Source organism: Natator depressus, chromosome 4 (assembly GCF_965152275.1).
Source record: "Natator depressus isolate rNatDep1 chromosome 4, rNatDep2.hap1, whole genome shotgun sequence".
Taxonomy (NCBI): domain Eukaryota; kingdom Metazoa; phylum Chordata; order Testudines; family Cheloniidae; genus Natator; species Natator depressus.
Genome location: NC_134237.1, coordinates 10,365,018 through 10,386,822, shown reverse-complemented (window position 1 = coordinate 10,386,822; position 21,805 = coordinate 10,365,018). Strand labels below are relative to the sequence as shown.

Genomic DNA, 21,805 nt, shown 5'->3' with positions numbered 1-21,805 from the left:
GTTTATATATGATTTCTAAAAGAACGGAAAGCAAGCTTGGGGAACTGGTGAATAATCAGCCCTCCTCTAAGTGTAACAAGATGTGTGCATTGACCCCATACTCAGAAGACTTCCTTCCCAGAACTGGCTGGCTAGGAACTACAACACTGATGTACCCAAGCATGGACTAATTTCTAACCTCTCCACTGCTGCCATCTAGCCTTCCTTCTTGGGGAAGTAACAGTGAGGTTCCTTTCTTTGTTACCAGCACCACATGGGCATTCTGATTGTGGCCATTAACAGGTTCCATTGAAAAGAAACCTTGTTGTAGGGCTCATCTCACAGCAGGTATTATTGCTCCACAACTGCCAGGAGGAGGGGGATTAGGCCAAGTGTTTCCTCCCTTTCTAGTCCCTTTGCCAGATAGAGAGATCAAGCCAAGCCTTGAATTGCTGAGGCCTACCTGGGATTTAGATGAGAGTCTCCCCACCTTAGGAATGAGGTTCTCAACACCCCTGTGTTTTGCTTGTTCTCCAGGCCAGCCATGGCTGCTAATCTGTTCCACAGGTATTTACATAGAACGTATCCAGTATCATTATGCACTGTGTAACCTGGAACTTCTGGATCAAAATGATTTCCATTGCATATGTGAAGAAATGAACAGCTACAGGCATAGGTGCTGGAACAAAGGGTACTGCTGCACTCTCTGGCTTGAAGTGGTTTCCGTCATACACAGGGTTTGCAGTTTGGTTCAATGGCTCTCAGCACCCCCACTATACAAATTGTTCCAGCACCCTTGGCCACAGAGAACCTTGTAATCATGACACGCCAAGTCCAGGGCGTGGGAGACCAAGCTTACCCACCCAACCCAGTAGCCAGCCTTGTCAGTTATTCAAGGAGTGATGAAGATAGCCCCTTGAGTAACCTACAGGATGCTTAGCTATGATGTACATGAGACGGTCGTATCTCAGGAGCTACCCTCAGGAGGGCATCTACTTCGCCACAGACAGACTGGGTAAAAGAAAGGAAGAATCCTTAACAAGAGGTGGGAGAAAGAACATGGGAAACTGGAGAACATGAAGGGAAAAACAAGGGCAAGACGAAATGAAAGGAGAGGAGCTGATATTGTATTTTGAAAACTTCTTCAGAAACCTATTTAGAAGCCCACTTTCTCCGGCCTACTTGTCATCCGCCACACGGCCAACCAGACAACCTGGATGCCACTCCCAAGGCCCAGCCGTTCATTGCTGCAGAGGAAGCAGAATCAGCCCGGAGGAGTGAGAGGAGGGCTTTGCTCAGTATCAGCAACTTGAGGTGATTCAGGAGCATTGTTCACAGGCTACAACACGAGTCCTGTCCTGTAATTGGAGGAAGGACAGGGACTATGCCAGAAAGCCTGAAAAATGCAACTTGTAAATCACAAGCTGAGGCAGATCTCGAGGGCTCCAGCAGGGAAGCAGAAGGCCCTGCTGAAGGAAAAAATCTTACCTCCAGGTTATTTGCATGGCAAAACTCCTTGATATCATCCAGGAGAGGAACCAACATGGCAGATTTTGCTTCAGATACGCCATCAATTCTCTTCACATTTTCAACAGTCGTAGGCCTATTTCGGGTAGAACAAGAACACGCTGGAGAGTTACTGGGCTTTGCTGGTTTATGTTTTGGAACATGAAGTATAGAACAGAACAGGAATGACAATCCCCGCTTTAACCACAGATTACACTGACAGGTGATTACTTTGCCATCACAGCACTGGCTGCGTTTTAGTCATGTTATTTTTCAAAGTTCTTATAAAAAGGTCTGTGGAGGAAGTGTGTGGCTTTTTGCTAGCCCTTAATATTTTCTGTCACATACATTATTTTGCAACTAATAACTAATGTATTATTTTTTTATGTTCTGTCATGGCAAACTGGCTATAAACTGGGCTTCAACCACTTGCAGGGGTCAAAAAGGGATTCCCTCTACAGTCTATTCTGGGTTTTTTGTTTTTATCTGCTTCCTCTGAAGCATCAGAGATGGCCACGGCTGGAGACAGGACACTGGACAGGGAGGACCAGGGCTCTGAAGTGGCACACAGCATTCAGTCTCTCACAGGCTTGGCTGGCTGGTTCTTGCTCACATACTCAGGGTCCAACTGAATGCCATGTGTGGGGTCAGGGAAGACTTTTCCCCAGGTCAGACTGGCAGGGACCTTGGGGAGTTTTCACCTTCCTATTCAGCGTGTGGGTATGGGGGTGACTTGCCCGGATTATCTGGGTAAATCTCATCTATCATTTCCCGGCCACTGCAGGGACCTCAGGCACTTGTGCACCTCGGTCCCTCCTGTTCTTTCCCGGTGACACAGTACAGCCTCGTCTCCTATGGACTGTAAATCTTTAGCGTAATTTTGATTGTTGGGTTTGGCGTGAGGGTGCTAGGTGGAACTGGTGGCTTATGATATACAGGAGATCTGACTAGATGATCTGGAAGTCCCTTCTGACTTTAAACTCTATGGGTTTGTTTACACAGCATAATAAACCTGTCTGCGTGACCTGTACCTGCAGACTCGGTGTTTCCAAGCCTGCACTTGAGTGTCCATACTGCACAGGAAACCCAAGCTTCACACCTGTGCTGGCACATCCGTACTGCACTACACAGACCCAGTCACAACTTCAGCTTCTGTAGGTGAATACCATCATATCCTGGGTTCCTCGTGCCTCACCAGCTGTGGCCACTCTATGGCTTGGATCATAGTGCCTTGTGGGAGAAATTGTCTGTCTATCCCACAGGAATTGAGCAGAAGTGTTTTGACGGTTTTTGCCTGCGAACATATCCAGCTGAGCCATTTTGTGTCTGCATGCTCCCAGCAGCTGGAGCCATCAACATGGATCTCGACCCTGTGAAAGAACTTCTCCACCTCATGCTGTCAGTCCTATTTAGCGACATAGACTGGGCACCTATGACTTTGCGTTAGGCAACACACTGCAGAACCATTCCTTATATGATGGGTTGTCTTATAATACTTGCTTTTATAGTGGGAAATCATGTAAGGAAGTTCATTTCTTCTTTCCATCTTTCTGGAGATTTTTACTGGAACACCCTGATTATTCATTTGTAGTACAGAAGTGCACAGAGTCCCGGTCAGGTGACGGGGTAACAGACAGTCCCTGCCCTGAAGATCGTATAATCCAAATGAAGACAAATGCAATAAGCTAATAAAAAGGACAAGCAGAGGGAGCAGGGAAGGAAGGGTTGAGCAGGGTACACTGCTGCTTTCCCTGCACCCCATCCCCTCTCCAGCCAGCCAGGAAGGCATGGCGACAAAGGCTGGGTACGAGCAAAATTTGCAGGTTTTAGGTTGTTTTTTCCCAAAGCTACAAGCAAGGTGCATGTCTGATGCCAGCAGCCTAGCCTTTACCACTTGGCAATTTACCATATGCAGCATGGTAGAAGTGGGTCTTGAAGAAGGACACGGTCGCTGCTCTACTGCTTAGTTCAGGGAGAGGCTTCATGCATAAGTGGTGGCTTGGAAGAAAGCATGAATTTGCTTGTGGGAGAGGCTGATAAATGGACCATGAAGGCAGACATCACTGGCAGTGGTGAAGGTTGACTTGACAAGATACTTTCAGAAACAGAGTGATTGATACATGCAGTCAAATTTCACCTGTAGAGCTAAACCAACATAAGCAGTAACTGCAATGCTGTTCTAGCTGCATGCCATCTGAGTTCACATAGCTCCATGGACATGTGGAATGGAGGTAGCTACAATATCCTTGGGGCTACTAAAAATGTTAATAAACTTTACACATACATTTTCAGAATTTATGTGATCACAAAATTCAGACGCACACAGCAGAAGCGCTCAGTTTGAGGAGTTCTTCCTGCACCTCTTGATAGTAACAGTGTACCAAAATGAGAATCCATTAGAGTTTTTCTTTAAAATTCAGTCAGATTAATAATTCTGCTGATGCAGAAAGTTACTGAACTGGAAGCATGTGGAAAAACAGAATTCCTCAATATGTTTATGTACAACACCTAAAATCTATGGCACATGGGAAGTAATGCATCAACATAATTCTGTTACTAACTTGGCTTGCAGGAGTGAAAGTGAGACTCCAGAGTACCTTTGGACTTATGTGTGGTTTTCAAACTGAAGACTTTACCTTATTTTGGCCATGTCTACCAATATTTTATTCGTTGCCAACACAGCCGGAGGAATATCCTTCTCACTGGCTAGCTTCTGTCTGGCTGCCAGCAGCTTGCTGTACAGAACAGTCTGTAAAGAACAAAGCCAAAGTATGAATACATGTAAGACTTTGCTTTAAAGAACACTTTAAGTCAAGGACTTAGAAGTGATTAAAGTATGGGAAGAAAACTTCTACATGAGAAAGCAAACTACCGCCCAAAAATAAAACAGATGAGCAGTCAGAATCTAAACCACATCCACACCATAATCTCAACATTTTTAAATTCTCATCAAGGACTCCAGTTCAAGGCACCTTCCTAAAATTTACGGTAAAAGCTGAAAAATCCAGTTTAACAGCAGTTTCTCTGGTTGACTCTTTGGAGGGACAAGGATGGTCTCTAGGACTGTGTTAGATGTACACAAGCACAATTTTAATGCATTTCTTACACAAGCAGATGCCCTTTCTGTTTAATAGACTTACGTGCAGTTCCTTCTCTCTGGATGAAACAGCAGGTTCTGGGGACTTCAGTTTGATTGGTGACTGCACCAGGTCACTATTAAATTTCAAAAAAAAAAATAAAATAAAATGTGACATTCATATTCCTATTAGATCAATTTATCAATTCACTTTGCACCAGCTCTGCTCTGCTGAGATTAGTAGGTTTGGGAGTCCTAGTGTATATGAGCCAGCCAGACACGTGGTCTCAGCCAGTCTAGTTGCCATTTGCATTAAAACACATCTGCATAGACACACCAGAGTCCACACTAGGAGTTATCCTGGTATAACTATAGCAATACAATTATACCAGTGTAGCTATGCTGCTGAATTTCTCCATTTAGGCTCGGTCTACACTGCGCACCTTACAACAGCCTGGCTGTGCCACTACAGCTACAGCGTTGTAAGGTGCACAGAAACAAACGATTCTTACATTTTATATTATCCGGACCCATCCAAAAAAGGTATCAAGTTATCAAAAAATAGCAACTAAGCAAAAAGCAAGTGACCAGCAAAGCAACCTGGAATAAATAAAAGCTATTTTATAGCTTGGTTTTTAATTAATGTTTGTTATGTTTATTTCCCTTGCATCTGAATTTAAAAGGTCAACAAATGAAAATGTGTCTTAATTTTAGAGTTTAAACACACCCCTAAAATCAAACCCAAAACAGACTGAATTAGCTGCATTTAAAAAGGCTCATGGACTTGTACTGTGCAGAAAACAAGGCCTGTTAAAATTTTTGAACAGTTATGGCCTACTTAATTGTATGATATAAATGTTCAGTTACTGGTTCAGTTCAGGTAATCAGCAATAGAAGTATTTTATAGTCACTTTTTTAAAATAATGTGGGATGTTTTAAAGAGCCATTTAACACACAGCAACCCTACCTACTTCAGAGCATAACCTAACTTATATTTTGTGACATTGTAGCATGTCATGTGAGGCAAAATTAAAAGTGTTTACCTAATTTTCCTATCAAAATTATTTGCTCTCTTAATACTGTTTTTGCAGTCTTTCAGACGGAGAGATTATACCGTGTTTCTTAAAGGTTATATGAAGTCTGACACCTGTACAGCACTTATTTTCACACTAATGATTTGAGACATTAAAAAGAAAAGTTCAGTTTACACCACAAACAGACTTACTTTCTTCTTTGACAGTTGCTCTACAGATACCACCTCCACAACACAGGAAAGAACGAATAAGTAGAGAAAGAGAGATGAGCAGAAATAATTTAGTCCATTGTACCTTTCATTTGAGACTTTGCCCCTTGTAGAAATTTTACTTGCTCCTTGATAAGAAAACATTTCCTGCAAATATGTCTGTTTTAAAAATAAAAAAAAATCAAGTCAGAAAATCAAAGATATCATCCACATTTTTCCCCAATACAAATATTAACAGTAAAATATTCATTTACATTTTTATACCAATTTGTTTCAAAGCTAGTCAGTAAAGAAAGGGATCGATTTTTTTCAAAACACACTACAGTCTGTTGCATAACGGAAAAATTATTTCCTTTTTGTACCTGGTGTCCCTCTAGTACATCATTACAAATATACACCATACATGAGTAAAAAGCAGATGTGTGTTACAGTATATTGATTCTCATTAGAAAACAGATTTAAAGTTTCTAACCTTAGTCACAGTACAAGAGGAAATTGTTATAAAACAACAACTTACAGAATGAATGAATAAACACTTTACATAAAAAAGCAACTATGGTAAAATATGTTCATGTTGAGAAAAACTGAGAAACTCTAAGAAATGTAGAATTAGGGTTCCCGCTCCGCCCCTTGCACTAATGTAGGCATTGGAGTTTTACCCCATTTTCTGAAACCCTTTAGAAACTGTAGTGGTGGTCTTTACGTTTAGTTTATATTTAATTTAATCCCAGATAAATAACTTAATCCAGAGTTATGGCTGAGATTGCACTATGCAGAGTGTTACTGCAGTTTCTCATTCCCCCATTCCATGTCATCTGTAAACATTTAGATTACAAAATCCCGAGGAAGGGATTGTGATTTTCCACGTGGGGAGGGATAGCTCGGTGGTTTGCGCATTGGCCTGCTAAACCCAGGGTTGTGAGTTCAACCCTTGAGGGGGCCATTTGGGATCTGGGGCAAAAATTGGGGATTGGTCCTGCTTTGAGCAGGGGGTTGGACTAGATGACCTCTTGAGGTCCCTTCCAATCCTGATATTCTATGATTCTATGTCTTTTGTGAAGCAGGTAGTGCATATTTGGGTGTTAATACTACACTTCACTTTCACACATTAATGTGTTCAGTATATTTCAGTGTACCAGTTATTTTGTTCACCACACAACTCACAACTATCGTACAAATGATCTGTAAATCCTATATTGTGTGCTGCTTTACTGTGCATCTTAAGCTTTCAAATATGTGGAGAAGACTTTATAGCTAAATATACTGATCTGTTAGCTCACTTGCACATCACTAAAAAGAATAATGAAGTGTCTGATAAGTAATATTTTTCTGAAATACAGACCTGTTTCTCTGGTGTCAGCTTTATTGACCTCATATCTGGTGAATGTGGTCCTGCAACCAAAGTTATCTGTCTATTGCTGTAAGAAAATGAATTCAATTGTATTCAAAACATATAGAAAAATAATCACTCTTACAAGAAGGCTGATATTTCAAAATACACCTTGGGAGAGGATGGTTTCAGAATACAGAGAGCAAAGAAAGGTTACTGGAGTTCTTTGCAATCTGTGGCCCACCAAAGATTTTTTGCTAGCTGCATCCATTGGTCTGCACCTGCTCCCTTCTCCTCCTCGTGCTCCAAACCGAGGGCATAGGTGGTGGCATGAGCTGAACACCTCTCCAGTTACCTTTCTACCGCAAATAGCCCTAGCAGAAGGCTCCGCAGCAAAGGGGAAGGAGGGTGGGTAGTGGAACAGATAGGGACCACACATCTTGAAGAACCCCAGTTACTATATGAGGTAAGTTACCTCTCTTTCGTCAAGTGATGGTCCCTATCAGTGTTCCACTCTGGGTGACTCACAAGCAGTAGTCACTGAGAAGAGTGCAAGGAACCCTGCTGTATCATCGACTGGAGGACTACTCTGCCAAAGGAGGCATCAGCTGTAGAAGCCTGCACCGGGGGTAATGAGCAGAACCCCAACTTCCAGCTTTACAGATTTCCAGGAGAGGAACATCTTTAACTGAAGCTACCGATGCAGCCTGGGTTCTGGTTGAGTGGGCCCTCACACCTTGCAGGGTAAAGGTAGCCATTAACTCATAACACAGCAGGATGCAGCCCAAAAGTATCTGAGAAGAGATTGTTTCACCCTAACTTGCTCTGCGAAGGATACAGTCTTGGGAAAGTCTAAAGGATTTAGTCCTTTGCAGGTAGAATGCCAAGGCTCAACGAGTGTCCACAGAGTGAAGTTTCCTATCCTCACTGGTGGCATGCAGCTTTGGGAAGAAGACCGGTAAGAGAATGGTCTGATTTAGATGGAATTCCAAGACTACTCTGGGGGTGAATTTTGGGTGTAATCTCAGGGAAACATCTATGGAAGATTGTGTGAGGTGGCTCAGCTATAAGGGCCCCCACTTCACCTACTCTTCTAGCTGAAGTGATGGCAACCAGAAAGGCAATCTTCACTGATAGGTGGACTAAGGAACATGAGGCTAAGGGCACCTCCTTAGATGACACAAAGTACTACTTTTCTGTTGTTTCTCGAGCAGGAGCACAAGTGGCCAGACTGTTTTGGCTGGTTGTAAGGGCTTGTCTACACTACAGGTTATGACAGTATAATTTATGTCATTCAGGGGAGTGAATAAGCCACTCCTGACCTGAGCCACACCAACCTAAGTCCCAGTCTGGACAGCGCTAGGTTGGCGGGAGAGCTTCTTCCAACACAGCTACCGCCTCTCAAGGAGGTGGTTTTATTAGGCCAACGAGACAGCTCTCCCCCGTCAGCATAGAGCATCTTCACCAGACACACCACAACAGTGTAGCCCTACTATAGCGCTTCTACCGTAAACTAACCCTTAGATGGCGTCATTAATGGGAAGTGCCACCTTACTGGGGACTAGCTCACTAGAGAACGTCCAATTGTTTATGAGGGGTGTCCTGCACTTCCTCTGGAAGGATCTGGAGCGTGTGCGTGACCCTCCTCAGAAGATTTTGAAATTGCTTGTAACCATCAGGGGGTGATGGTGAAGCCAACGAAACTCCTTGTCTGGCAATGAAGATGACAACTCTGTTGGAGCTGGTGGTTCCACATGATACGGTTCCTCCTCTTCCTCAATTAGTTCTTGAGACAGTTCAGGCTATTCTCTGCATGGAGAGGGCTGTCTAGACTCCCAGTGGGATCACAGAGATTTGGGATGTCATATATATGGATCCCCCATAGCCCAAGTAAGTCCAGCATGAGAGGTAATATGGAAACTGGGGTGGTCCCCAAGGAGGAGGGAACCATTGATTCTGAGGAGCGTAGTCCCTCTTATGCAAGCAAGATTGTGCCCAAGAGACATCCCCCACCCCCGCAAAAAAACAAACAAACAAAAAACCCCTTAGTGCAGAAACCTCCTGCTTGGCACAGAAAGTCTTCAGTAGTGGGATTCACATATTTGTTCCCGCAACATAGAAGTGACACATGCATAACATATATGGCTGTGGTTACCTTTGGGTGTGAGGTTTCCTAAGATATAGTTCTTCACTGGGCTGTAGCAGAAGAGTCCGACACAACTCACTCCTAGCTTTACAGAGCCAGTCTCTACCCTGTGGGATACAGACCAAGTCACTCAACTTTACATTGCCAAAAGAAACCTCTCACAGGAAGGTTTTACAACAAGATTACCTTTTTAGTAAGCTCACACAGAGTTGCAAATTTGCTTCGACCACAAACTTCTTTAAGGAACCCTTCAGTGATGAGCTGTCGGCCCAAAGCCTTCCACCAATTCTCTGGCCAGTCCTTTCCACTACCAAAGAGAGCATGAGTTCGGTACTTGTCTGGAAGACGCTGGGAATTCTGAAATCATTCAAACATTTTGGTCAGACTCCTTAATTCCTAGAAAAACTACTCCACCATAACTGGTGAAGCACAGAAATAGTCATGCAGTCCAGTATGAATATAAGCCATCATTACTAAAATGAGGAACTGAAAGTTGAAGAAGACTGAAAATGCCAGAAATATGGGAGAACCCCTCCAAACATGAGAATATGTTTGGCAAAGTCATTTAATACCCATTAAAAATGGCTGAATTTGAAACCGTTGAATCTGAATCCTTCCCTTTGTCCCTTGTTAGAGCAAGGGCCATGCCAATGTACCTCACTGCTGTCACCTGGAGTGGTGACCAGGGTACTTTCCTCTGTGCCTATTCATTCCACTTTGGGGCCTTCTGCCAAGACTGCCTAAGGACTGTGGCCACAATTTACTTGTCTGCTAGGATCCAGGGCCACCACTCCCACTAGCATCTCCTGAACCCAGTACAGAGAAGACCCCAATCCTGAAGGCACAAGGACCCAGGTTGCATCCCTCTTCCCTCCTCCCCTTGGGTGGACTGCAGAGAAGAGCCAGTCAGAGACTCCAGCTGGTAGGGGCAGAAGCAGCCAAAACAGGGACTGCTGCACCATGGGGGACAGAGTAAAATGGGGTCCAGCAGGGGCCACCCTTCTCCCAGCACCCTTCTGGACGCAGAACTGTGCAGGGGAGATGCTTCATGCACCCTCTGGGGGCACTAGAGCCATTGGCTGTGGCCTCAACAAGCCAGCAGACAAACTGAGAGTGGGGCGGGGTTTATAGGCAGCGCAGCAGAGGAGAGGTTTAAGGAGGGTTTGAAGGCGGATAATGAGGTAGCTCTTCCCAAGCATGATGGGCAGCATGGGCGGAAGCATGAAGGCGCTTGTTTGAAAACTTAACCAGTGGACGATGGAAGCTGACATCATGTCCCAACTAGAAGATGTTGTCAACATCCCGAAAGTGAATATGAGATAATACGTCTGGGGCAATAAGGCGCGAAGGGCCGTAAAAGTGAAGACCAACAGCTTATGTTCAATGCAACAGAGAAGGGAGAACCTATGGAGGAATTCAAAGAGAGAAGTGACTTGGTCAAAGGGATGGGCTAAGAAAATGATCCATGCAGCAACATTCTCAATGTATCAAGATGGCATCTGTCAAGGCCAGAGAGAAAGATGCTTCAGTAATCAAGATGTGAGATGATGGGAGCTTGGCTGAGAGTTTAGCTGTGTGGATGGTCAGGAAAGGCCATATCTTAAATATGCTATGCGGAAAGAATAGGCAAGATTTAGGCATACCCCAGATGTGAAGATCTAGAGTGATCTGAATTGAAGATGGCACCCAGGTTACAGGTGCTAGTGTTGTCCACAGTGATCAAGAAAGGAGGTGACATTTCCTGGTACAGGCTAGGGTCTCCTACTTCTTGTTAGCTCCTATTCCTTCCTGCCATAATCTGTATCTGGGATGAGTGCAGGCTAAGAGCAGACCTAGTGGTCTGTGATGGTAAGGTCATGGTGCACCAGGTCTCTAGGGAGTAGTGTCATTCCACTCTCCAGGGGACTGAGTCAAGGGCTAGTTGTGTGGAGGACAGAATTGACAAAGAGTATCACAGACTAACGACTCTGTGGATGACATGTGCCAGTTCCTGCACTAGAGACAGAAAAGGAGAAAGGCACCTCCTCTGTGATATGTCTGTGATATGTCCATGGTCATTCATGCCTTCGATATCCAAACTGAACTACTTCAACGAGCCTACTGGCATCTTGACTACCTTCAGCCATGGCAGACTGCATGCACATATCTATTTATTTAGTGACCCCTGCCATATGCAGCAGATCTCACCTGCGCTCTGCAAACTGTACTGTCCACCTACCTATTTGCTTCTGGGTACAATGCAAGGCGCTGACTTTTATCTACAAAAGCCCTCTAGGGTATGTGTTTCAGATGCCTCACAGACTCTCTCTCCCAATGCACCATCTTCAGACAGTTCAGACATATTTGAATGTTGAGAGACTGGAAGCAGAACATTCTCAGTGGAGGACTTGATGTGGAAACTGTTTTCCTGACTTGGTTGATTTACAAGACATAGCTGAACCTTGTACTACTCACACAGGGTTTTGCTTCAGGGAGGGCACCTGAGCTGGCTTAGTTTCTGTTCTTCTGGGGACAGAGTAGTTCTTCCGAGGGTTGACCTTTGGTCTATTGGTTGTTTCAGTTTCTAAATGGTTGTATATGTGCCCAGAAGGAAAACTGGGAGCATTTTTATAAAAGTCAAGCAAACAAAAAAAATTCTGTAAATGCGTACGTACATAAAGTCACAGGACTATCAAACATCATGAGACACATTCCTGATTTCCCTATCTGGTCCCCAGGAGAGAGACTGTATTCCAGGAGCATCTTGCTCCATTAAGCAATCTGTCAAAAATTGAGAACTCACCTGTCCTAATCTGAGATTAGCCACTAAACAGATGAAAGTGGCCTTGCTTAAAGGCAAATGTGCCGACTGAGGAGTGGAGTTCCAGTGGAACTCAAACACCAGACAGCAGAAGTCATAGAATTAGAGAAACTTAGGGCTGAAAAGGACCTCGAACAATTTCTGGGGAAAAGGGGCACTTAATAAATTGTGTGACTTGGGTAACTGCACAGAGCACCACATTTATGTGACACTGCTGAGATCACTGAAACATGGTGTTTTATACTTCTTTTTGCCAGTCTTTCATACTGTCACATTGAGACACCTTCATTCAATTCTTTTTTCTTGCTGATTCTTGGTAGTTCTTTATCTCTTATATTTGATAAGATGTGAACCCAATTCACATGTATAAAATATACTGGAAATCTGGCTGTTGATCTGCAGATTCAAAATTTGTTTGCAAAATTGGAATGAAGCATGGACATTTATGTTCCTGATTTTGTTTCTGTAATGCCTTCATTTAAACATTTTCATTTATGGATTTTTGAAGTTTAAAAAGAATGGACTTTTATTTACAGGTACTATACCATATAAATTATTCTCTAAAATATATATTGTAAGGCTACGTAATGTGCAATACTTACTTTCAAGAAGTGCTCACTGAAAACAATACTTACATTTAAAGTACACAAAAATGTGTAATACAATGAATTTTTCATCTAGAGTTTTACTAGATACTGCCATATAAATAGGACTTACAGTATTTCAACTGTAATTAGCTGAAACAATGACTAACATCTTAGATATTATTAAACATTAGAATTATGACTAAAAGGTATTCACATGAGTGGCCACAAAGATTTTGGAGCCTAGAGTATCTCACATTATTTCAGTACCCACATTATTTCAGTTTATTAATGTGGTCATGTTCTAAAGTTGCATATTTTTCTAGCAGCGGTGGTATAAAATTTCAGTCAAGGCAACTTCTTAATTTGAAGACTCCCAGGAGGACTTGTTCAGTACCGTATGCGGACTCAGTTTTCAAATAATAGGTGAAATCTGATCTCTCTTGTGACCCACCTGAAGTCTGTCTAGGAGCCCACCTGTACCTATTTGTTATGAAAAGACACTGCTAGGTTAAATAAAATCCAAGACAGCACAATTCTTCATGAACTTGACACAAACCTTTTAAAGTATTTAGATATCTTATGATAAGGATGGGTTATTTCCTAGGATTTTTTAGGATACTTAGTCTTATTACACAACTTTCAAAGTCTTAAGAACACCTTTTACAAAAAAGTAAAAACATTATAGACAGCAGTTAAGCTGAAGTTTACAGCTGGAGATAATTTTCATTACCATTTGCATTGCTGTTTGGGGTAGTCTGCAAGTTTCACATTACAAAGCCTTCTGACTTAAAAAAAGAAAAAGAGGCATATAAACTGTGATCCAGATATTTTATTAAATATATCAATGCCAAGTTTTTAACATGAGTTATTCCTAATAAAGGGAAAAATTTAATCAAGTATTTCCCTACTATTAACAAGTAATTTTCTTCCAAGCTAAAAACACACTCTTTTTCAAAATGTTTGTTTTGTGACTGTCTTCATATTTCATTCTTCAGTGATTATTTTCCCCATGATGTTTAAAAAGCCTTTACATGTAAAGATCTGTATAAATCATTCAATGTGCCTTGCTTCAACCCCACCCACCATATTAAGTCAGCAAGACAAAAGTGCTCATTAACACAAGCATAATCTTCTACTCTACTCAATCACCAGTCAACAGGCTACCTACTTAGAAATTTAGAGAACAAAAAGATGTATTCTCCCTTCACTGTAAACAAACAGCCCCTTTTAGGGTTAATGGAAGTTACACACCTGCATGAAGAGAAGAATACCTCCTCCCATTAGAAAAGTATTTCAGTTGCTATAAACAATACAAGCGATTAAATTGCAGGTAAAATGTTCACAGGTAGTGGAAAAGTTTTGATCACCCCTCTAGTTTTAGAGGTTATTTCCACTTGTTCAAAAGCTGACTATAAACAACCCAGAAAAAGACAGTCAAGAGGTTTAGAGGCAGCTCAATACACTGCTAAGTACAGGACCTTAGTTTGGATCCAAACTCTTAGGCCAGAAAGGGCTGGGAATGTTGAATGTTTAACCTTTAGAAAAAGGAGCCTAAAATTGTAAACTCTTTGGAGGCAGAGACCATCAGCTTATTCATTGTACACAGTAAGGGCCATGGTCTATAGGCACTACTGCAATACAGACAATCCATTATAATAATAAAGAGCAGCTCCAGGGCTAACACACCAGTGCTACTGAATTAGTCTGTTCAGCCTTTCTCTAGAGGAAGGCGCATTACACTGTAAGAGTGGCCTTTGCGGGGGTTGGGGAGAGAGGTACTATAAAGTGAAATGTGTGTATTGTTTTTGGGAGCAGGAAGAAGGGGAGGGGGCTATCACAGGAACGCTATCCCTCCACACCAAAAATACACAACAAATTTTAACCAAAAACTTACAGATCCTCGGAGAAACAAAACCGGAACTCCAGTTCCAAACTTCTCGTCTAAAGCCCTCACTGCAGACATCAGCTGGTACGCTTGCTGACCAAAGTCCTGCAAACTCTCTTCTGTGTCACTGTTAATAGTGCAGCAAAGGGTTCTAACATGCACAAGAAAACAAAGATTAACTGCCAAGTGCTAAACACTCAGAAATAAGGGTGTTATTTATTAAAATATAGTTAAATATAGAAAGCATATGTTTGAATTACAGCTTTTACATTTAAATATGCAATTAAATATACCTTTAAATGCAAAAATCTAGTGTTCAAGATACAAAAGTCAAAATTCCATGAGGTAGAACTGTGTTGGCAACACTAACTTGTGCCTGACGACCTGTAGCAGAGTTAGCACTGGGTGAACAACTCTTAATCCTTTGAACGTCTTAAGTGTTCTAATGTGTTACCCAACAGCTTTCAAGTTGCTTTTACACCGCTTTTTGCATTTAGCTACCATGGGGTTAGGGAAGTCCTGACATAAAAGTTTTACGTGGGTTGTAGCCACAGTTCTCTTCAGGTACATGGGGAAAGAAAACACCAGAAAAAATTAAAAGCAGGTCATGTGGTGGGAGTGGGGAGGGCTCTCTCTCTCAAACCACCCCAAAATTAACACAAACTTAAGCCACGACCTTTTACTGGCATTGAAATTTTAAAGCCAATGTGACTTTGCATGTAGATTTAGGGCACAATGAAAAATCATCTCTAAAATAAAATTCTGCTCTAATCACAACTACAGTGCAGCTAAGGGATTATCCCATAATTTGTGAACAGACAAGAAGCATAGCTGAACTGATTACTTTCCTTTGAGAGCAGTGGAGTACAACTAGTCCAGTGGTTTTCAAACTTTTTTTTTCTGGTGACCCAGTTGAGGAAAATTGTTGATGTCCGCAACCCAAGGGAGCTGGGGATGAGGAGTTTGGGGTGTGGGGGTGAAGGCTGTGGGGTGGGGCCGGGAATGAGGGGTTTAGGGTGTGGGAGGGGGCTCTGGGCTGAGGGTTGGGGTGCAGGCTCTGGGGTGGGGCCAAAGATAAAGGGTTTGGGGTGCAGGAAGGGGCTCCGGATCTGTGGGGGGCTTAGGGCTGGGGCAGGGGATTGGGGTTGGGATGCAGGTTTACCTCGGGTGGCTCCCAGTCAGCAGCGCAGCAGGGATGCTAAGGCAGGCTTCCTGCCTGTCCTGGCACTGCAGACCGTGCTGCACCCTGGAAGCGGATAGCAGCAGGTCTGGCTCCTAGGCAGAGGCACGCAAGTGGCTCCGCATGGCTGTCGTCCGCAGGCACCGCCCCCCACAGCTCCCATTGGCCGGTTCCCAGCCAATGGGAATGCGGAGCCAGTGCTCAGCTGCTGGCCACTTCCAGGGCGCAACGTGGTATCAGAACAGGTACTTTCTGATGTGACAGGACTTTTAATGGCTCGGTCGGGGTGCTGACCAGTGCCTTACATTCCGTGACCCAGTACTGGGTCGCGACCCGCAGTTTGAAAACCACTGATCTAGATGCCTTATACCAGAATTCTTACACTGCCAGGGAATACAGACACACAGTCTACTACAAGTTCAAGAATGAAAGACATTTCTACTTTTATTGATGTTACTCAAACACGTAGTGGTCTTATCTCCCCTTGACACATGCATGTAACTAATATCAACATTAATGGAACATATGTTCAAGTCGCAATAGAAGACTCCATGAAATAGCAGAGTTAAGAACACCTTACTAGATGCCTAAAAAGCCGCAGTCAAGGAAGAAGACTGTGCTGGTTAAAAACCAACCTGGTTTATAGCAAATGGATGAAAGGGGAAGTTGTTAGTAATGAATATAAATCGGAAGTTAGGAATTGTAGAAAATTGATAAGGGAAGTAAAGGGACACAAGGAGAAATGTATGTACCAGCAGAGCTAAGGACAATTAGAAGAAATTTTTAAAATATATTTGGAACAAAAAGAATCCTGAGAATGGTATTGTTCCTCTGCTAGATGGAAATGGTAGAATGATGAATAATGCAGAAAAGATAGAAGTGTTTAAAAATATTTCTGTTCTGTATTTGGGGGAAAAAAAACCTGATGATTAGTCTAATCATATGGTGATGACACTATTCTTTTCATTCCACTAATATCTCAGGAGGAAATTAGACATTTTTAATCACCAGGTCCAGATAACTCGCATGCAAGAGAGTTTTAAAAGAGCTGGCTGAGGAGCTTGCTGGACCATTAATGTTGATTTTCAATACGTCTCAGTGCACTGGGGAAGTTCCAGGAGACGGGAAGAAACATAATGTTGTGCCAATTTTTTTAAAAGGGTAAATGGGATGACCTGGGTAATTATAGGCAAGTTGGTCCGACATCAATCCCAGGAAAGATAATGGAGTGACTGATAAAGGACTTGATTAATAAAGAGTTAAAGGAGGGTAATGCTGATTTGCATTAATTATATGGATTTACACAGAATAGGTCCTGCCAAACTAATTTAATATCTTTTTTTGATGAGATTACAAGCTTGGTTGATAAAGATAACAGTGTTGAGGATACTGTAAGGCGTTTGACCTGGCCCTGCATGACATTTTGATTAAAAACCTGAAAGATATAAAATTAACATGCCACATTAAATGGACTAACAATTGGCTAACTGATAGATCTCAAAATGTAAACAAACAGGGAATAGTCATTGGGCAGTTGTGTTTCCAGTGGGGTCCAACAGGGATCAGTTCTTGGCCCTACGCTAATTGAACATTTTTATTGATGACCTGGAAGAAAACATAAAATCATCACTAATAAAGATGACACAAAAGTTGGGGGAGTGGTCAATAACCAAGACAAGTCATTGATACAGAGTGACTTAGATTGCTTTGTATCCTGGGCACAAGGAAACAATATGAGTTTTAATACGGCTAAATGTCAGTGTATACATCTAGGAATGAAGAATGTCAGCCATATCTGCAGAATGGAGGACTCTATCCTGGGAAGCAGGGACTCTGAAAACGATTTGGGGGTTGTGGTGGATAATCAGCTGAACGTGAGCTCCCAGTGCGATACTGTGGCCAAAAGAGCTAATGCAATTCTGGGATGCATAAGCAGGTTAATCTCAGGTAGGAGCAGAGAGGTTATTTTACCACACTATTTGGCACTGGTGCGACCACCGATGGAATACTATGTCTAATTCTCGTGCTCACAATTCAAGAAGGATGTTGATAAATTAGAGAAGGTGTAGAGAAGAGCCAGGAGAATGATTAAAGGATTAGAAAACCTGTCTTATAGTGACAGACTCAAAGAGCTCAATCTATTTAGCTTAACAAAGAGAAAGTTAAGGGATGACTTGATCACAGTCTATAAGTCTACATGGGGAACCAATATTTAATAATGGGCTCTTCAATCTAGCAGAGAAAGGTATAACACAGTTGTTTTCAAACTTTTTGTATTGGTGACCCCTTTCGCATAGCAAGCCTGTGAGTGTGGCCCCCCCCTTATAAATTAAAAACAGGAGGTGGGTAATTTAATTTAATGGGGGGTTGGGGCTGCCAGCCCCATGGAGCTGACAGCTCGGGACCCCCAAGTAACCACCTTGCGATTCCCTGAGGGGTCACGAACCCCAGTTTGAGAACCCCTGATATAACATGATCCAATGGCTGAAAATTAAAGCTAGACAAATTCAGACTGAAAATAAGGCATAAATTTTTGACAGTGAGTGTAATTAACCATTGAAACAACTTACCAAGGGTCGTGGCAGAGTCTCCATCACTGACAATTTTAAATCAAGATTTGAATGGTCTCCTAAAAGACCTGTTCTAGGAATCATTTTGTAGAAGTTCTATGGCCTGTGTGATACAGCAGGTCAGACTAGATGACCACAATGGTCACTTGTGGCCTTGGAATCTTTGACAGTCAAGCCGGATAAGAAAAATTTGCTGGCACACACAGCTTTTAAACTTTCTTCAGAATTAATTCTGTGAGGCAGATACCAAGGTTTTAAAAAGGTGGGAAACATAAAATTTATTTTACAGTCTTCAAGAGTATTGTAATAAGTCACTTAAAAAAAACCCAAAACATTTTAATAGCAGCAGTGATCTTTTGTTACAGGCTTTACTACAATCTGGGATTTGGTGGGGTGCGTATGCATTGCCTCCTGTCATGCTCCAGTACCAAGATAAGCCTACAACAACAACAGACACTGCTGTTCAAACACAAAAGCAAATTTCAGGAGGCTTTTTGTATTGATCAGAATACTCACATACGGAAGTGCACAAAAAAACAGAATATTTTATTATGAGAAATTACTGATGTACTTATTTTCATTTGTCTTGTATGTTACAGGAAGATAGATGTTCTAAACACAGTAGTCTTTAGGGAGGAACATTTACCTGGACCGGCAATTATCACAGCATTTTTCTGTTCCCATGATGCCAGAGGAGGCCTTCCGGAGTTGTTTGTCTTCAAAATGAGACAAGATGATTCTACCCAAGGGAACATTGAGAATTAAATAAAAGAACAAGAATTTACATGTTAAATTCATTGCAAAAAACAATGAGTTGAAATCATCATCATTAATTGATTCACCTGGGAGCCAATTATTTGCACTTGATTTCACCAGAGATAAGGACGTTTGTTTTTAAAAAGTAAATCAGAAGTTCCTAATGCTGGTATTTAATTATGCAAAAGATGGTAAATATCACTTTTTAAAATAAAATTGCATTTTTGCAAAGTATTTAAGTTATGTAGCTACATCGTCAGCTGTGACTGAACTGCAATGGCTAATACTAATTGCGTACTGTGGACTTACAGAAAACGCGCAGTAAAATATAATACTCACTTTCTCCTGCAGCTGTTTGAGTTAAGGTACTTCTCTATCTTTGCCGCCATCTTTAATTTGTATAGTCGGAATCCTTCATTATGTATCTCATTTAGAAGATGTCTGCCGTTAAAACAAAAAACAAATAAGCTTAAACACTTGTCCACAAGTTTCTCTTTGAGCTAATAGTGACAGCATACTCACAGTACCTACCATATTCAACCTATTTCATACACAGCAGTGGTTCTCAATCTGTAGTTCGACAGTGCTCCACAAAAAGTCGTTCCCTACAGCACAACACACTAAACCTTCAAGATCCGGGGAAGCGGGAGGAGGATGGAGATGGAGATGAGAGAGACCTTTCGGTCATCTTCCTTTCTGTGGGTGTCTTTGTAAGAGAACCACTGACATATTATCATCAGTGGCAATTAGACTAAGGGACTAAAAGGATGGTGCACGGACTATCTAGAAGTCCAAACTTGAACAGGTCAGTTTTAGGGGAAGACTGAATTCACGTTGCTTTTAAGTATATGTTTTCCAAAAATAACAACAGGCCTTGTACTTAGCATCCTGACCACTACCTGCCTTCACATCATGGACCCTCTCAGGAAGCTGGGCGGGACGAAGCAGAGGACTGCTGGACGCATACTGTGTTCCTGGAGGATATCATTGCATAACGAGTGTTTTCACATATAATTAAGTGAAGACCCCATATAGCAAAAACAACAGAGTATCTTCACTACTGGCAAACATTTTAAACCTGCCCCCCTTCTGCTCATTCATGATAGTAAATTCTGGCTACAGAATGAAAAAGTTTCCTATGACCCCAGGCTGTTCCCAATAGTATACCTGTTAAAAGTCATATCAGCTGCAGTCCAAAATACGTAACAAGAAGCGGGAAGCCCATCACGGCCAGCCCTTCCAATTTCTTGGTAGTAGGATTCCATTTCCTTAGGGGCACCATAATGAATAACTCTCCGGATGTCTGCTTTATTGATACCCATTCCAAAGGCCACAGTAGCCACAATGCACTGGGAAATAATCATAACATATACTTTTACAGCTAAGTTAAACATGTGTCTAAACCTCTATTAGTGTCCACACAGTGTGTAATGACTTTTGTGCCATGGATTCAAATTCAGCCTAAAGTTTAGTAGCTGCAAATCACACTCAGCTTCTATACTGCTGTCAGTAAGGAGTCATGTATTGGTAGCAGCATAAGCACATCATTAATCACAGTCATAATGAGTCAACAGAGATGCTTAGAGCAGCGGATGAGAAGTTAGGAACACTGGGTTCAACCACCAACAGAACAAGTCACTGTACTTTTGGAGATTGAGATTATCCATATATAATATGGATATACAAATTTTTACTCCTGAGGGCATTCTGTGCTAAAAAATTAAAAATTCGGTGCACAATATTTTAAAATTCTGCAAGTTTTATTTGCCAATAAATAAATGCAGAGGCTCCAGCATGACACTGGAGAGCACAGGCCACTGGCTGCATGAAGGTGGGAGATCACCCTACAGCCTCCCCACCCCCAGGACATGGACTCAGCGGTGAGGCTGCACCTGACACCTGATCTGACCGCATAATTCCTGGGGCCCTGCCTCTCTATGCCAGGTGTGGGCAGGCAGGCTCAACCAGGCAGGATCCAAGTGTGGAGGGGCTCAGTGTGGAGGGATTCAGGTGTGGGGTGAGAGGATTTTGTGTGGGACAACCTGGGTGCAGGCAGCTCAATGCAGGGCCTAGGTGTTGGGGGATCTGGATGCACACAGGCTCGTTGGGGGGGTTTCAGGTGCAGGGCAATGGGACTCTGCAGGGGCTTCCAGGTGAAGGTGGCTGGGGCTCAGCAGAGGGGTCTGGATGTGGGGGTCTCAGCGGAGGGTGCTGGAGGAGTGGGGGGTCTGGGTGCAGCTAGTTGGTGGTCAGCGGTGTGGGGGGTCTGGATATGGGGGCTCAGGGTGGTGCAGAGGATGGGCATCAGGGTGGGGGTTTGAGTGGAGCAAGCTCAGTTGGGGGTGGTCCGGGTGGAGGGTCCAGAGGCAGGGGGTCTGGGTGCAAGGCGGCTCCAGATGCAGGGGTTGAGGTTCAATGGGGGTGGAGTTCGGGTTTGGAGGGCTAGGGGAGTTCGACATGTAATGCGTGAGGCTGAGCAGGGGTGTCTGGGTATGGGAGGTCCAGATGCATGGGGGTTGGGTGTATGTGGGAGCGGCTCCCCATACAGTGATTCCTCCCACCACAGCTGAGGAGCGATGGGGGGAGGAAGCAGGAAAGGATGCTGATCTTCCTGCAACTGGGGGAGGTTTCTGGGTGTGGATCTGACAGCCCTAGCCAGGTGTTGCAGGGGAAGAGAGTGTCCCGTCCTCTCCTGCCTCCAGCCCAGCTGGGACTAGCCGCTGATCTCAGCTCAGGGTAGGAGTCAC

General features: G+C 43.0%; 1 protein-coding gene across 2 annotated transcripts in view; it reads right to left on the bottom strand.

Moving 5' to 3' along the window:
* WRN (WRN RecQ like helicase) overlaps positions 1-21,805 on the bottom strand; it is a 113,139-nt gene that overhangs the window by 20,118 nt on the left and 71,216 nt on the right. For both annotated transcript variants that reach the window (XM_074950380.1, XM_074950382.1), the window contains exons 20-30: positions 20,226-20,407; positions 19,398-19,499; positions 18,949-19,041; positions 14,562-14,703; positions 9,467-9,637; positions 9,290-9,387; positions 7,147-7,222; positions 5,890-5,963; positions 4,626-4,698; positions 4,122-4,234; positions 1,468-1,582 (exon numbers count right to left, since the gene is read on the bottom strand). In XM_074950380.1, coding sequence (XP_074806481.1) covers positions 1,468-1,582; positions 4,122-4,234; positions 4,626-4,698; positions 5,890-5,963; positions 7,147-7,222; positions 9,290-9,387; positions 9,467-9,637; positions 14,562-14,703; positions 18,949-19,041; positions 19,398-19,499; positions 20,226-20,407 — 1,239 coding nt within the window. The remainder of the gene's footprint in view (positions 1-1,467; positions 1,583-4,121; positions 4,235-4,625; positions 4,699-5,889; positions 5,964-7,146; positions 7,223-9,289; positions 9,388-9,466; positions 9,638-14,561; positions 14,704-18,948; positions 19,042-19,397; positions 19,500-20,225; positions 20,408-21,805) is intronic.